At 36.2% G+C, this 13,303-nt stretch overlaps 1 protein-coding gene across 1 annotated transcript in view; it reads left to right on the top strand.

Annotated features, from left to right (window-relative positions):
* The window catches only part of LOC109245076 (small ubiquitin-related modifier 2-like), a 1,296-nt gene extending 523 nt beyond the window's left edge, over positions 1–773 (top strand). The window contains exons 2-3 of the mRNA XM_019412262.1: positions 107–259; positions 391–773. Of these exons, the coding sequence (XP_019267807.1) occupies positions 107–259; positions 391–498 (261 nt within the window). The 3' untranslated portion in view covers positions 499–773. The remainder of the gene's footprint in view (positions 1–106; positions 260–390) is intronic.
* The last annotated feature ends 12,530 nt before the right edge of the window (positions 774–13,303 follow it).

Genomic DNA, 13,303 nt, shown 5'->3' with positions numbered 1-13,303 from the left:
ATATATATATATATATAAATTTTTCAGACAGGAATGAGTTTTTAATACTAGATATTTATTGATATTTCTGTCTTGTTTTGGTTTTTTTTTTACTAACTTTTTGTAGGATGGATCATTTGTACATTTCAAAGTCAAGCCTACTTCAGTTATGAAAGAGATATTCAAGGCATATGTTAAGAGTAAACAAATATTGGAGTATAAAACATTTAGGTTTTTGTTCAATGGAAAACGCATTTATTCTAAGAAGACTGTAAATGAAGTAAGTTATTAGCCTTTTAATTTCCATAATATGATTTATTATTAATTCGATATTTTAACACTCTACATATTAATATCCCTCATGTTTAATTTTTGTTTTTGTATGTTTTTTTTGGATTATATATAATGAAGTCGGGATTAAAAGATGATGATGAAATTGATGCTATGATGTATCAACACGGAGGAGGGCATGTATGTTGTGTTTCTGAGACGACAACAATAACAACAAACTTAATGTAATTCTATTAATTGTGGTTATGAGACGATGGCATAAAAATGAAGAAGATATAAATACGTTGCGACTAATTGGCTATATTCTGCTTTTTATTAGATTTTCTGAAGGAACAAAAAAGTAGTATAGTAGTATTGAATAAGTTCATGTGCCCAAGGAATGTCAATGTTTGTAATAGTTTCTATTTAATATAATTATCTTAGTTACCATGCTGCTTTGAGCAGGTTGTAAGGCACTATTTATTAGAGGGTTACTACTATATATTATTATCTCTTTTATTTTATTTTATTTTATTGCTGTAGATTTCTCGAATGAATTTTATTACATATTGTCCTTCAATTTTTAAACGATTATTTTACTATGTTTTCTGTCATTATTTAGTACTACATTATATGGTGTCTATAAGAAGAAATAGAAAAAACCGAAAAGAAATAGAAAGAATTATCGTAGGAGTAGATTGGCACAAACACATAACTTGGCCTCAAGTGGTTTTTCAGTTATTTATATGTTCAACCACAATAACGATCCAGTAAAATTTTACTAGTGGGGTTTGGGAAGGTAGTGTGTACGCAGACCTTAACACTACCCTGTGGGAGTAGAGAGGTTGCTCCCGAAAGACCTTCGGCTCAAGAAGACGACAAGTAATAATATTAGTATCACCAATAGAAACCATATGAAAAATAATATCATGAAAATGAGAAAGTAGATACAAAACAAAAGCGATAGACAACACATAGACCCGACACTATGGAAAACGAAAGAGTAGTAAGATACAACATTGTCATTAATTGACTTTGACACAATCCCTACTAGACTATCCTCACAAATGTACGAGTAAGGAAAGACTCAATTACCTCTTAACCTACAACTCTAATACTCGACTCCCACTGCTTCCTATCAAGGGACATGTCCTCGGAAATCTGAAGTCTCGTCATATCCTGGCTGATCACCTCCCAATACTTCTCAGGCCGTCCTCTACCTCTTCCCGTGCCCTCCAAAGCCAGCCGCTCATACATCCTTACCGGAGTATCTGGGCTTTTCCTTTGTACGTGTCCGAACCATCTGAGCATGTCAATACTTGAAAATGTGATTATAATCTGTTTTTTACTACCAAAAACGTGAAAAGTATGAAATACAGATTTATTTGCTTCTGAATAAAAACTTTTAGTGAGGATTAATATACTAAATCTTATGATTTGTGAAATGTTTTTTAATTGGTAACACCATAAGACTAATAATATTAAACCAAATTCACAATTCTTCTCATAAAAACTTAGTAAAAAAAAAAACTATATAAGAAAATGCCCAAAGATTTCAAACTTCCAGGAGAGAGGAAAATTTTCATACTATAAATGGTAATACTCTTGTTCCAAGGAAAATGCAAGATGACAAGAAGTAATACAAAAGAGAGGAAACAACACTACTGCAGGATTTGAACTAAAAGAGAAAAAGCTTTAATTTTAACACCATTTTAGAAATTTGACAGAGAGAAAAAAGAAGTACAAATGTATAATAGCTGTAGAACTTGGACAAATGAATTGGAGTGTACATGGTTTTGGTGGAGTGTCAAACTACCTTTCATCTTTGATTAAAGATCTCGAATTTAAGTTCCGGGTATGAAGTCAGTATTTATTAGGGAGTATTTACATCCCCCAAATGTGTCAATCGCTCATCCGGATTTAGTCGGATCGTAATGCGGTTACAGGACATCGGAAGAGAAAAAAAGAAGTGAAGTGTAAAAAGACAAAAAAAAGCTTTTAACGAATTTCCTTTTCTTGTTTTGTTTTTTCACCATGTGTCCGCTCCGCACATTGGGCCTGACTAAATTCAGATTCACACCGTGAAATACCACATTGATGCGAGAGAGGGAGGGGGCTGTAAAGCGCTCCCTAACAAAGGCGACTTATTACTCAGGACTCAAACCCGATACCTCTAGTTAATGATGAAGGAACATTTGCCAAAATTCCTTTGTTGGTGCTTTTAATGAATTTCCACAATGGAGTATTGCTTTCATTTGATTTTTCACTGCATAAGTGCAGATAAACCACATCCCAATTTTCCATTCATAACTTGAGCATGTGAACTGCTTGAACTTAAGAGTACTCAATATTATCAAAAGAGTATTATGGATGTTTATAAAATAAATAAGAACAGAAAATCTAACTTATATAATTAACCATATGAATCATCAGAAAAGGAATAGTAAAAAACTATGAAAAACAAAAAGACTCAAGATTACTCACTAAAATAACCTTCTTTTCTTTTAAAACCATACAATTCTCTTCGGTTTTGGAAAATATAAACTCTCTAAAAATAATAAAGGAACTTTGTAATGTTAAAGAATATATATCCTTTAGTAGGATCATAAATATCAAAATATTGAACCCCTTTTTCTACTTGAAAGACAATTTTACCATCTCTTGTACAGCCCAAAAGCACACTATCCTCTACAAATTCATAGCAAAAGCGCAAATTATTGAGTCTAATTTCCATTAAAAATGTCCATTGATCTTTTTTCATGATCCAAATATCCGAATGGTCGCTATGGGTGCGGCCACCATATAAACCAACACAGCCTTTCAAAGAAGTCAAACGAAACAATTGATTTTCACCTATAAAATTTGGTTTCGGAAGCTCCTTCAGTTCATCTCACTTCAAGTCAAAGTATATAATCGTAGAATTTGTATGTACTAATTGGTTAATTTTTTAATCCAGAGACCAGAGTACACGCCCGTATTGGACGTATCATCTTCAAAGGTTGGTCTCGTATGTAATTTCTTGTTTGACGACATTATGTTTGTTGCAGGAGGAGAAGAGTGGCGTAGGAAAGAGGTTTTCGATAGGGTTTATTTCATATATAACTTAATCACATAAAAAAGAAAAATACTTCCATCTAAGAATAGGAGAAGGAATTAAAATAAGATTTCAAAAAATTATTGTTGTGAGGAAAGAGGATTCTTGTCCATTAATTAAGGTTTGTATATATAGTACTTGACTAGAAAGAGAAAAGTCGTGCCAAATAAAGTTTCCTAGATTACCCAAACCAAAAAACTGAAAGTTTTGACCCAAATTAACCAGGAAACAGTCTGAGAAGGAAAAAAAACGAAATCAGTTTACATGCAATATAATAAGAAATTATTGGATTACTTCAGTATTCTAGTAGCCGGGCTTGAAGTTCAGCTCTAGATGCCGGGCTTGAAGTTCAGCTCTAGAGCTGATGTTTTTGTTTTGTAACTGGCGAAGTTTTTATGTTGTAACTGGAGCTGAAGTTTTAGAAATTCATAATCTAGTGTTGACAATACTTATGCCATTGTTGCATATGAGGCTAAGACTAGGCTGAAGAGATCAAATATAGTAGATAAGCGGTGAATGGATCGCTCGACAAGGAGTGAAACAGCGACAAATATAGTCAATACAAAAGCAACAGACCATGTTGGTGTCAAGGCCAATGACCGAAGTTCTTTGTTACCTTCTTCCATTTCCCAGTGATCAATGTCTATATATAATTAATGTATATGTATATACAGAACTTCAATTGACCTCTCCAGTAATAGAATCAAACTCTACCACCAATTACATAAAAATTACAACTTTCTCGCAATCTACATAACCGAGAACTACTTATGACATAAAAATCAAAACTTTCTTGCAGTACAAGAAGCATGGTCCTCTATTCAGTAATAAGTAGAGGAGAAATTCTGAAATCTGCCACTTAACCTATAAATCTCCAGATTCTGCAACACATATTTATAGGAAGACAGTAGAAGAATTAATATTTAAAAAGGCAACGGGATGGTCGTCCTCTTGCTTGGCAACTCAGTCAATTGCTTGTTTGCATATTTCAGCTATTTATTTCAGAAGAAGAAGAAAACGAAGGAGGATAAGAAGGAGGAGAAAGGGGGCTGACGTTATTTATGAAGTGGGTACAAGTTAAAAGTTTAAAAAAAAAAAATGGGTATAGGTTAAATGGGGGCGATCAAATAGGGCGCCCCGTGCAATTTTTACCAAAAATCACAAGTCGTGATGGCACCTAACTCAACCCGCTAAGTAAGTCAACTAAATGTGTTAAACGGTCCGGGTCAATCCGTTTCCGCACCGGCCCAGACCAATTAAAACCCGGACCGGCCCGGACCGGTACTTAGGGGGCCGGGTGGGCTGGGTTACTAGGGTTAGAGGGGTTTGTCCGTTCACATTAATTCATTCGGTTAACCGGACCGGTCAACCAAAATCCCTGTAGAACCGATTAACCGGTCCGGACCGGCTTAACGACTAGATTTCAATATTTTTTTTAAAATGTTTCTGACCGTTGGCAACGTCCAGCTGGCTTTTGGTCGTTGCCCAACGGCTGTTTTGCACAAATAGCCCTTTTTGGGCAATTTTTTTAAAAAAATTTACACTTTTTGTAATTACTAATTTAGCCCTTTGAAAAACTATAAATACACCCTCCTCTTCTTCCTTTCTTCACTTATCTCTCATTTTTCAAACTCATATTCTCAATTATCATTCTCTCGTTCTTCACCTAAAGTGCAATCAAGTATTTGGCTCTCATTTTTTTGGAATTTAATTTATTGTATTATTTATTATTTGAAGTTTGAACAAAAGACGTTTCTTCGTGGTAACATTGAAGTTGCGAAATCATCAAGTGTTCAATTTATTGCCGAATTCGGTGCACTCTCTCCAACTCTTTCTCTTATTTACTACTTTATTTGCATATTTAATTTTTGCTAGTAGTTAAATTTTCACAATATGTTTAATGCTGCAAAAAGAGTTTGTAATAAGGTTACTAATCGGGGTAATCAGGGAAATAGAAAAAGAGGTACTACTTCAACATCTGGTAGTAATTTAAATGACTCTACACATATTTCTGAAACATTACCTGATAATAATATAGATTATGAACAATTACAGGAATATTTCGATATAGAAGATAATGAATTATAAATTGAAGATGAGACACCACTTATACCTAGTAGTGTTACTACTGGGATGGTGGTCGTGGTGCTAGTAGTAGACCACTTGTGGCCCCGACTACTATCAGAGAAAAAGAAGTAAGGTTTGGATATTTTTTGACGAAATATTAGGTACTGATAGAGTTAAATGCAGACTTTCTAATGATGATTTTAAACATAAGACTGGAGGACCATTAGGGGGAGACTGGGACACTTAGTAGACATATGAAAATTGAGCATCCTATAGAATGGGGCTCTGATGGAGATGGAAATCAAGCCAATCTAAACCCTACTACTGGAGGGATTATGAAATATGATAAAATGAAGGATCGTGAGGAGTTAGCAAAAATGATTGCTTTGGGTTGTCTACCTTTTTCTTTTGCTTTTTCATCATATCTTATTATGTATATCCTTTATTTAAAGGTATCCCTAGAAGTACTTGTAGATTTGATATCTTTAGACTTCATGGACAATATCAAATATACATACGTTATTTGTTTGGTCACCTTCCTTGTAGAGTTTCTCTAACTTCTGATATTGGCCATGCTGTAAATGAAATTGATTATTTGACAATTACATGTCATTGGATAGATGATAATTATTGTATGCAAAAATGTATTATCGCTTTTAAATATGATGAAGATCAGAGTCATACTGCTGTTTTTATAAGTACTACTATTTCCGAAGTTGTTGAATTTTATAATCTTAAGAAAAAAGTATTGTGTATATCTTTTGATAAAGCTTCTAACAATAATGCCGCAATTTCAATATTAAGCATTTGCAACCACCACTTGACGTAATTTTACATGTTGGGTGTGCATGTCATGTTTATAATTTAATTGTTAAAAGTGGTGATTTATTTTCAACTGAGATTACTTATGTTAGAAGAGCAGTTGGTGTTATTCAAGGAAATAATAGACAATCTAGAATTAGGAAATTTAAGAATAAGTGTACCGAGCATAACCTTAAGCCCAGATTCATGCCAGACGAAATTATTACTAGATGGAACTATACATATATATTTTTAAAATGTTGTTATAAATATAGATTCCCAATAACTGAAGTTGCTAATGCACATTGTACTGATCCAAACTGCATGTGAACAACTACTACTTGGGAGGCCATTAATGATGTTGTTAAATTTTTACATAAATTTTATACAGTTACTGTTGAGTTTTCTGGAGCATATTACCCTACTATAATTATGGCTTTAGTACATATAGCTGAAATTCTTTTCTACTCTCTGAATTCAAGAAGAAAGAATAATATAAGGATGTTGTTGAAAAAATACAAGCAAAATTCAAAAAATATTTCTTTCCAATTTCTCCGGTTTACTTAATTGGTGATGTTTTAAATCATTCTATTAAGATGTATGATTGTCACAAATTAATCAATGCTTTATATACTTATATGGAGTTTGGACCAACTGAAACCCCAAATATATATATGTTTGTATGAACAAACTAAATAATTATTTACAATAATTATATAATTATTATGCAAATATATTTGATGATGCTGCTCTTAATGTAGGCAGTGGTAATCCCACTATGCATTGTACCACTTCTACTACTATGGATGATGATGAAGGCCTTGATAGTTTTAATATTTTTCTATATTTTCTAACACTCAAAACAGTAGCAGAAACATTGATGAACTTCAATTCTACTTGCAAACGCAAAAAGAGTCTCGCACAAAGGAATTTTCACCGTTGGGATGGTGGCATGAGAATGGAAAGCAATTTTCTGTTCTTTTCGCTATGGATGGGGACGTGCTGAATGTGCCAATTTCAACTGTTGCATCAGAGAATGCATTTAGCCAAGCAAGACAACAACTTGGAGATACCCGTCACTCATTGGGAAGCAAGGTTTTGGAAGTTTTAGTATGTTTCAGAGATTAGATTAGATCGGAACAAAGAAATCAGGGACGTGAAGATGTTGATAGCCCATAAGACGAGGAACTTGGAGATATATTAAAACATGGTAACCCATCTGAATTTAACACTCTAGAAGAAGGCCAAGAAGTTCATATTGATTATGAAGAACTTACTAAGGCAATGCAAAACCTTTGAATTTACTCTTTTTCGTTAATTTACTTGTTGTTAAATGTAAACTTTTCAATTTGTAAGTTTGAATTTTGAATGTAGCACTTGCAATTTATAAGTGCAATTTTTTCCATCTTCATTGTATTCTTTATATTAAGATAAATTACAATAGTTATACAAAATACAAAAAAAAAATACTAACCCGGCCCGACCCGACCAATTGGACCCGTAACCCTTAGGGTTCTTTTTTTTTATCCGGATGGACCCGGACCCGTTAAGCCCGGTAAAGACTAACCCGTAACCGGCTCGGATTGGAAACTGGCCGGTTTCATTTTTTCCCAACCTGGCCCACCTGTTTAACACCCTTAAAGCCAACTAACAGAAAATACAACTCAACTGAGATTACAAGAGAGTAGAGAATAGATAACTGAACATTTATAAATTTACCCAAGAACTGGTAGTACGAATCACGCGCTTCTATGACTTGAAATTTTAAAACTGATATCAATAAATACACATTCTGTTTGAAGGTTACATAAACAGATTAGAAACAACCTAAGCTACCAAGGACAAGTAGCAGCTATATCCAAACGTAGGAACATCTTCCGAATCAACACTCGACGTCACCAGCAGCTCCGCTCCAAAAATCTGCACGTAATGTTCATTAGTGCAGTACAACCGACCCCATGTACTGGTAAGTATTTTGTCTAACCTCGTCGAGGTAGTGACGAGTCTTTCAGTTAAATGAGGCTTGTTGTTATAATCTATACCTTAGACTAACAGTATAGGCAGTTCAATACATAATAGATAAAAGTACCGTACACAACTCTGCAAGACATATAACAATTACTAGCAAAAATCACAGTAGAAGACTTACAATATTTCCTGGTATGAGAAGTGTATCCAAGATATCAAGTCAAATGGCATGGTAACACCCTTCGTGCTTCTATCTCATCCTCACCATATATAAATAAATTTATGTATAAAAATCAATTAGTACGGAAACACCCTTCGTGCGTTCAACTCATCTTTCCAAATGTACATATAACAGAACCAACCAGATAACAGAAACACGATAACAGGAATTTCAAAGTAGTAAATACGCAAGTAACATCATTGGACTAGGATATACATGTGGAACGGTAAAGGACTAAGCGGAAAGCACGTGAGTAATAGCAACAAATGGAAAGCAAGGGGTGTCAACGTCAATTAACTAGCATATTGGAGGCCTAAGAGCAATATAACAAATAAGAAGGAAACACATGATCTTTCAAGTTAACAAGTAAGGGCATGAATGACTAGCATGGTGAAATACTTATACTAAGTGCGACCGGGTATGTACGACATGAGTAAAATTATAAAAGCAGGAAATAGGCATGGCATATGCAAGTTAAGCAAGTAAAAGACATGGACAACACAACAATAATTGAGGTAGAGGTCAAGTACGGTACAATAACAACAAGTCACACAAAATATGTAATTGCGACAATAATAGCTCAAGGTAAAGGCGCAAACCTATACATGGGAAACAAATATCACATCATAATGTATGTCCCTCATCCTCACCTGCACGGAAACACCCTTCGTGCCATGACCTCACAATATCAAAAGCATAGCAACATAAATGAAATCACATGATAATGTATATGAAATGGCACGATATCACCCTTCGTGCTTTACACTCTTCCTTACCAAGCATATGAATATCAATAAAATGACAAGGTTGGAAGTATAAATAATATCGAGGAGAGTGTTCAAACGAATATTCAAATCAAATTCTCAATCACGGCATTCTAAGCCAACAATGATTCAATAAACCCTCAAGGGCCGTATAATTCAAGTACTTACACAAATCTCACAATTTATTAGCAACACAAGTATAGAATCTAGCATCTCAAAATATCGGCTGTAGCAATGTAGTAGTGATTACGCATAGAGATGATCAAACTAGACACATCAATGTATTCTCATAATTCTATCAAATTTTATCAAGTTATATTAGGCTAAGTTTTGATTTCTAACATCTTAAACTACGTTCTTAATATCTATAAATCAAGTGAGGCATGAAGCAAGGAGGTTACGTAATTTTACAAGACACAATTATAACATAATCTACCCCCGAGCATGATTAACCTCGGCACATACAGGTGTAATTTTTATTCAATTTCTAAAAAGTTTACAAAAGTCAAACCCCTGGTCCCGTCCGGTCAAAACTCGAGTCCAAGGGTAAGTATTGACTACCCATAACCTCACAAGTCCAAATATGTGTTTTGTTTTCAAATCCAAGTCCTATTCGACTCTCAAACCCTAAATTTTTATTTTTCAAAACTTTGCAGAAATTCCCAAACTTTTCCATAGATTTCCAATGAATTTGATGTTAAATCTTGTTTAAAGTCATGAAATATAGTTAGAAATTGATTAAAGATACTTACCCAATGATTTGGTATGAAAATCCCTTCACAAAATTGCCTCATCTCGAAGCTAGGGTTCAAAAATATGAAAATGAAGCAAAAACACAAAATTTTCAGCACATAACAGGTTATAGATGTCGCAATTGCGACAGGGGGTTCGCAAATGCGAACTCCGTAACTGTGAAAAACTTATCGCAATTACGAACCTGGAGGATTCCTGTCACAATCGCATTTGAGACCAGAACACTGCAAATGCGAAGATCAACCTTCGCAAATGTGGCAGGGCTCATCACAAATGCAAATATTGCCCAGCCTCCCAGGCTTCGCAAATGTGATGGTCGCATTTGCGACCAGAACATCGCAAATGTGAATAAACCAGAACCACCACTCAAAATACATGAAAATTTATTCCAAAACCAATCTGAAACTCACCCAAGCTCTCGGGGCTCTATACCAAACATGCACATAAGTCTAGAAACACAACACGAACTCGCTCACACGCTCAAATCATCTAAATAACTTCTAAAACCATGAATCGGATGCCAAAATGCATAAAGATCAAACTAAATGTGACGACCCGGCCGGTCATCTTAAGAATTAACGCCCCGATCCCCTATTAACTGCTTCCCCCAAGTTCATTTCTGCTATTTTGGTTTGCCGGGACGTTCGGTGTTGAGTTTCGGAGAGTTTTGGGACACTTAGTCCCTAAATGAGAGTTGAAGTGTTGAAAAGTGGTCCGTAGTCAGAACAGTGTGAAGACGACCTCGGAATGGAAATCCGATGGTTCTGTTAGCTCCGTTAGGTGATTTTGGGGTTGGGAGCGTGTTCGGAATGTATTTTGGAAGTCCGTAGCTCATTTAGGCTTGAAATGCCGAAGTTTGAATTTTTGAAGTTTCCGGTCAGATAGTGAGTTTTTGATCCGAGGATCGGATTGGAATTCCGAAAGTTGCAGTAGCCCCGTCATGTCATTTGGGATGTGTGTGTAAAATTCCAGGTCATTCGGACGTGTCTTGGTTAGGTTTTTGATCGAAAGTGTATTTTGGTAAAATTTGAAGTTCTTAGGCTTAAATCCTTGTTTAATTCGAGTTTCCGGCATTGTTTTAGGTGGTTTAAGGATTGGGACAAGTTTGAATGAAGTGTTAGGTGTTATTGGTGCTTTTGGTTGAGGTCCCGAGGGCCTCGGGATGATTCCGGGTGGCTAACGGAGAAATTTTTTGAAGTGTTGCAGCAGTTGATACCCTCTCTTCTGGTATTTTCGCTTCTGAGGCTTGGGACCGCAGAAGCGGCCATAGCATCGCAAATGCGGGTTTGGGCAGAGTTCTTCAGGCACCGCAGATGCGGAGGAAATTCCGCAGGAGCGGCCTCGCATCTGCGAGAAAGGGAACCGCAGATGCGGAAACTTGGATTTTTATTAGAACCGCAAAAGCGGCTTGAATTCCGCATAAGCGGTTAATGGTCCGCAGAAGCGGACATTGGCTCTTTAGTGAAAGTCGCAGAAGCGACTCATTTTCCGCATAAGCGGGACCGCAGAAGCGGTCCCTTGTCCGCAGAAGCGGAAATGCCTGTGCAGATATAGAAATTTCGAGGGTTAGATTTCATAAGTTAGAAAAATCAATTTGAGCTCGGGGAAGGGCGATTTTCAGAGGGTTTTGAAGAGAAGACTATTGGGTAACGTTTCTTTAATCCCTTCTAGTTATATTTCATCATTTTGTAGTTAAATCCATCATTAAAAATTCGAATTTGGGATCAAAAATTGGAAGAAATTGGGTAAAACTTCATAGGCTAAATTATTGGGTTTTGAGTGGGTGTTTGACCTCCGATTTGGGAGATTTTTATATGGTTAGACTCGTGAGAGTACGAGGTTCTGAAAATGTGAAAATTATTCGATTCTGAGACATTGGCTTGAAGGGCATTTTGGTCATTTTACCTAATTTCACACCGTATCCTTGAGTTAAATAGCAAAACCAGTTGTTTGCGATGTTATTTACGATATGTAATTGAATTGAATAGATTTGGGCCATTTGGAGTCGGATACTCGTGGCAAGGGCGTGATTTCTAGTTGATTTTGAGCCGGTTCGAGGTAAGTGGCTTGTCTAACCTTGTGTGGGGGACCTCTTCCCCTTAGGACATGATATTTGATATTTTGAAAGCCTCGTACGTGAGGTGACGAGCGCGTACTTGAGCTAATTGTTGGAAATCCGTTTTTTTTACTTGAAGTATTTAAATTGAGTTTTTCTTGCTTACCTGTTTATTTTGAATTGTAAGTTTATCCTATGCTAGTTTAGAGAAGCATGTTTAGTTGACTTACTTGCTTAAGTGCTTAAAATGTCTTGTTTGTACTACGTGAAGCATGTTAGGCTAGGATTTCTATTACTTGTTCTGAGTTTAGCATTTATCCTATTGTTTTGGGCTGTTATTGTGTGTTTTAAATTTGGGACTACGGGACGGCATCCCGGGAGATCCCCATATACTTGTTATGTTCTGGATTGAGGTGCGGGATACCAAGAGATCCCCGGCACATGTAAATGTAATTTGAGGATACCAAGAGATCCTCGGGATACCAAGAGATCCCTCGTGTAAATGATAAGGATACAGAGACATCCTCGGGATACCAAGAGATCCCCGGCACATGTAAATGTAAGATTTGAGGATACCAAGAGATCCTCGGGATACCAAGAGATCCCTCGCGTAAATGATGAGGATACCAAGAGATCCTCGGGATACCAAGAGATCCCTAGTGTATATGATGAGGATACCAAGAGATCCTCGGGATACCGAGAGATCCCCGGCTATTACTTCCTGTTGTGAGCAGTATTCCTTATATTGTTTTGTTTCTGCTTCCTATTACTGTTTCCCTTATTTATCCTGTTTAGATTCTTGCTGTAGACTTTATCTATACTGTTTCCCTTAACTTTTTATATATTGTGTTTCATCTCAGTAGGGCCCTGACCTTTCCTCGTCACTACCCAACCGAGGTTAGGCTTGGCACTTACTGAGTACCGCTGTGGTGTACTCATGCCCTTCCTGCGCATGTTTTCATGTGCAGATCATCCAGGTACCTCCACTCAGGCGCATTATCCTTGAGGCGGGGGGTGGGGGGTGGGGGAGACTTTGAGGTACTTCTGCAGCGTCCGCAGACCAAGGAGTCTCCCTCTTTACTCTATCTGTAGTATTTAGCCTTCTTTCGTACTTTTGTTTAGACAAATCCTGGAGATTAGAGCCGTATATTACTTTTCATTAGCTTGTGTTCCAGTGAGTTTCCGGGTTTTGGGGTGTTATAGCAGTCTTCCGCATTTATTTTGAGTTTGTATATGCCGAGCGGTCAGTTTATATATACAGATTTCTTTAGTTGTTCAATTTTATAATTATTCCGCAAGTTATGTGTTTTTTTTTTTTTTTTGCTATTGTT

The sequence above is a fragment of the Nicotiana attenuata genome, unplaced genomic scaffold (genome assembly GCF_001879085.1).
Source record: "Nicotiana attenuata strain UT unplaced genomic scaffold, NIATTr2, whole genome shotgun sequence".
Taxonomy (NCBI): Eukaryota; Viridiplantae; Streptophyta; class Magnoliopsida; order Solanales; family Solanaceae; genus Nicotiana; species Nicotiana attenuata.
The sequence above is the reverse complement of the archived record's forward strand: the minus strand, read 5'-3'. Positions and strand labels throughout refer to the sequence as shown.